Source organism: Egretta garzetta, unplaced genomic scaffold (genome assembly GCF_000687185.1).
Source record: "Egretta garzetta isolate BGI_Z169 unplaced genomic scaffold, ASM68718v1 scaffold898, whole genome shotgun sequence".
Classification (NCBI taxonomy): domain Eukaryota; kingdom Metazoa; phylum Chordata; class Aves; order Pelecaniformes; family Ardeidae; genus Egretta; species Egretta garzetta.
In genome coordinates this window covers 93,685-95,962 of record NW_009260629.1, presented here as the reverse complement: position 1 = coordinate 95,962, position 2,278 = coordinate 93,685, and the positions used below count along the sequence as shown (strand labels likewise).

General features: G+C 52.4%; 1 protein-coding gene across 1 annotated transcript in view; it reads right to left on the bottom strand.

Moving 5' to 3' along the window:
• Positions 1-2,278, bottom strand: part of PPM1G (protein phosphatase, Mg2+/Mn2+ dependent 1G) — a 26,817-nt gene that overhangs the window by 22,659 nt on the left and 1,880 nt on the right. The window contains exon 3 of the mRNA XM_035900940.1: positions 158-218. Coding sequence (XP_035756833.1) covers positions 158-218 — 61 coding nt within the window. The remainder of the gene's footprint in view (positions 1-157; positions 219-2,278) is intronic.

Below are 2,278 nucleotides of genomic sequence, written 5' to 3'. Positions count from 1 at the left end.
CTCTTCTCGGGCTCGAGAACGTCGAAGCCAGAGCGTGGCCTGCTTTTCTGCCTGCGCGCTCATTGTGCTGGAGGCTGTGCCCTGCGGATGGTGTCAGGGCCAGCTGTTGCTGCTGCGTGAGCAGGGAGTGTCTCCAGCGCTCCTATGTGCATCTTACTTCACAGGTCTTTTGCGCTGGGCATAATGAAGAGCAACGACTAGATAGTTCTTGGCGTTGGCTAGGGAGCGTGAAGTGAACAGCACCTGCTGTGGACCCGGGCCTCGTCAGCTTTTGAATTACGCCTTGGTTTTGGTTTGAAGCCTTCAGTTAGGCTAAAGCGTAGCCAGTTTGCGCAGACTTGTTTCTTGGCTTGTCTGGTTCGCATCCACTTCTTAGTGTGTATATCAGAATTGCCCTGTATGAAGACACAAGTAGATTAGATCTCGCTGTTTCGGATCTCTCCCTTTTTCCACTCTTGGCTGTGCTCTGTTTATCTTATTGGGGGCTGTCTCCACAAACTGGTTTCTGCTCCCTGTTGGCTCAGTGAAACCTGCTCTGTCTGGGCAAGCTGTGTAGCTGTGGTGGTTGCTGAAAGACAGAAAATGTCAACTCCAATCCTGCGGCGCAAGCGCTGATGTAACTTTTCTTGTCTGAGTCAAGGCTGAGCATAGAGGTTCGTTTGCTTTATTCACTGCTGTAGACCCAGGGTAGTTGAAACTCTGGTGGTGGTGAGAGAGTCATTTATTCTGATGTAAATTTGGAGGTCAAACTAAGGTCAAGGATTCCCCACAGTTCCCTACCTTTGCTTGCCTGAAAGCTGTGTTGGTTTTGTTGACATAAGCCCAATCCTAGCGTGGTCTAGTAAGAACGTGCCTTTCCTGGTGAACCTGTACCGTTTGGGTTGCAGCGGGGAGGGTATCTGTGTGAAGCTTTATGCCTGTCCTCCACAGTATGTTCCTTACGGTAACCCGAAGTGCTTTTTCCTGTCATCTGCGCTGACTTGGCACATGCTGGGGAACAAAGCTGATGTTTGGTTTGTGAAGTCTTTTCAATATGTTTTATTTATTACTAATAATTTTGACACCGGAAGATAAATTTCCTTCTAGGCTTTTCTGTATGCTCCTGATAAATGTAAGGTTTGGTGGGCTCTGGCATTTTCTTTGGATTTCGGTTTCCCCATCTGCAGACAAATTATGGCCCAAACACAAGAAGTTCCTTAAAATTTTGGCAGGGCTAAATTGCTGCCTTGTAGCTTGGGAATGGGAGTGGCTGGTTGGTTCGAAGGCAGGTGCCTCCGTGTGTTAGACCTGTGAGCTTTGTTCCACCTTACAGGCAGAGTGAATGACTGGGGAAGGCCACAAAACGAATTGTTGACCAGCTGGGGGTAAACTCGGGGCCTCTGATTCTCGAGTCTTCATCTGTCGAGGCTGCACCGCCTCCCCGCAGGAAGTGCTGATTTGGTGCTGACTGTTACCGGCCGCAGTTGCCCGCGTGTGGGCCCTGTGTCTCACGTGTGCAGGGAAAACACAGGCTTGTAGTGATCACGCAGTTAAATTCTGGTTTGTCTCTTAATTTTGCACGTGAATTTGCGGCTCGATTAGGCCGAAGCGTGTGGAGTGGCATTCGTTCCCTTTAACCGTATGGCATCATGCTCTTCCTGCTGCCTTCAGCTTTTGGACTGATCTGCTCCCTGGAGTAAGCTCTCCCACTGCAGATATTCCAAAATAAACTTCATGTTGGAATGACAACTTCACTTTCTGAGCACCTGAGTATAGCAGAGAAGAGTGTCTCTGGCGGCGGCGTGGCGTCCCTGGAGAGGGCTGCTCGCCGGACGGCGTGATGCTGGTTATTGTGGTCGGTGCAGCCCGGTAGACAGGCTCTTGCTTGCTCCCCTCGGCAGGGGGGAGGTGCAGCTCCATGGGGAAGGGACGTGGTGCGATCCCGATTCTGTATCGCAGCGGTACCTCCTCCGGGTGCTGAGTTAGGCAGCGCCTTGGAAGCAACTTAACGGGATAATCTGGGGAGAGAGCAGCGCACAGGTCCTGTGCACTGCGCGGGGGCTGGTGTTCCCCGGGTGTTACGTTCTTGGCCTCTCACTTTGGGCTGCGTACTTGCGTGTACGTTCAGAAACGTAATAACATCACTCCTTTGAAAAATTATTTTTGATGGCTGCGGGCTCTTTGCAGCCGCCCCCCTCGCGCAGAGGGGACGCGTCAGAGGCCGTGCGTGCGGAGAGGGGCCCTGCGGGGGGGAGCAGGCTGTCCCTGCCAACGGGCGGCCGTAAGTGCGGGCTCTTTG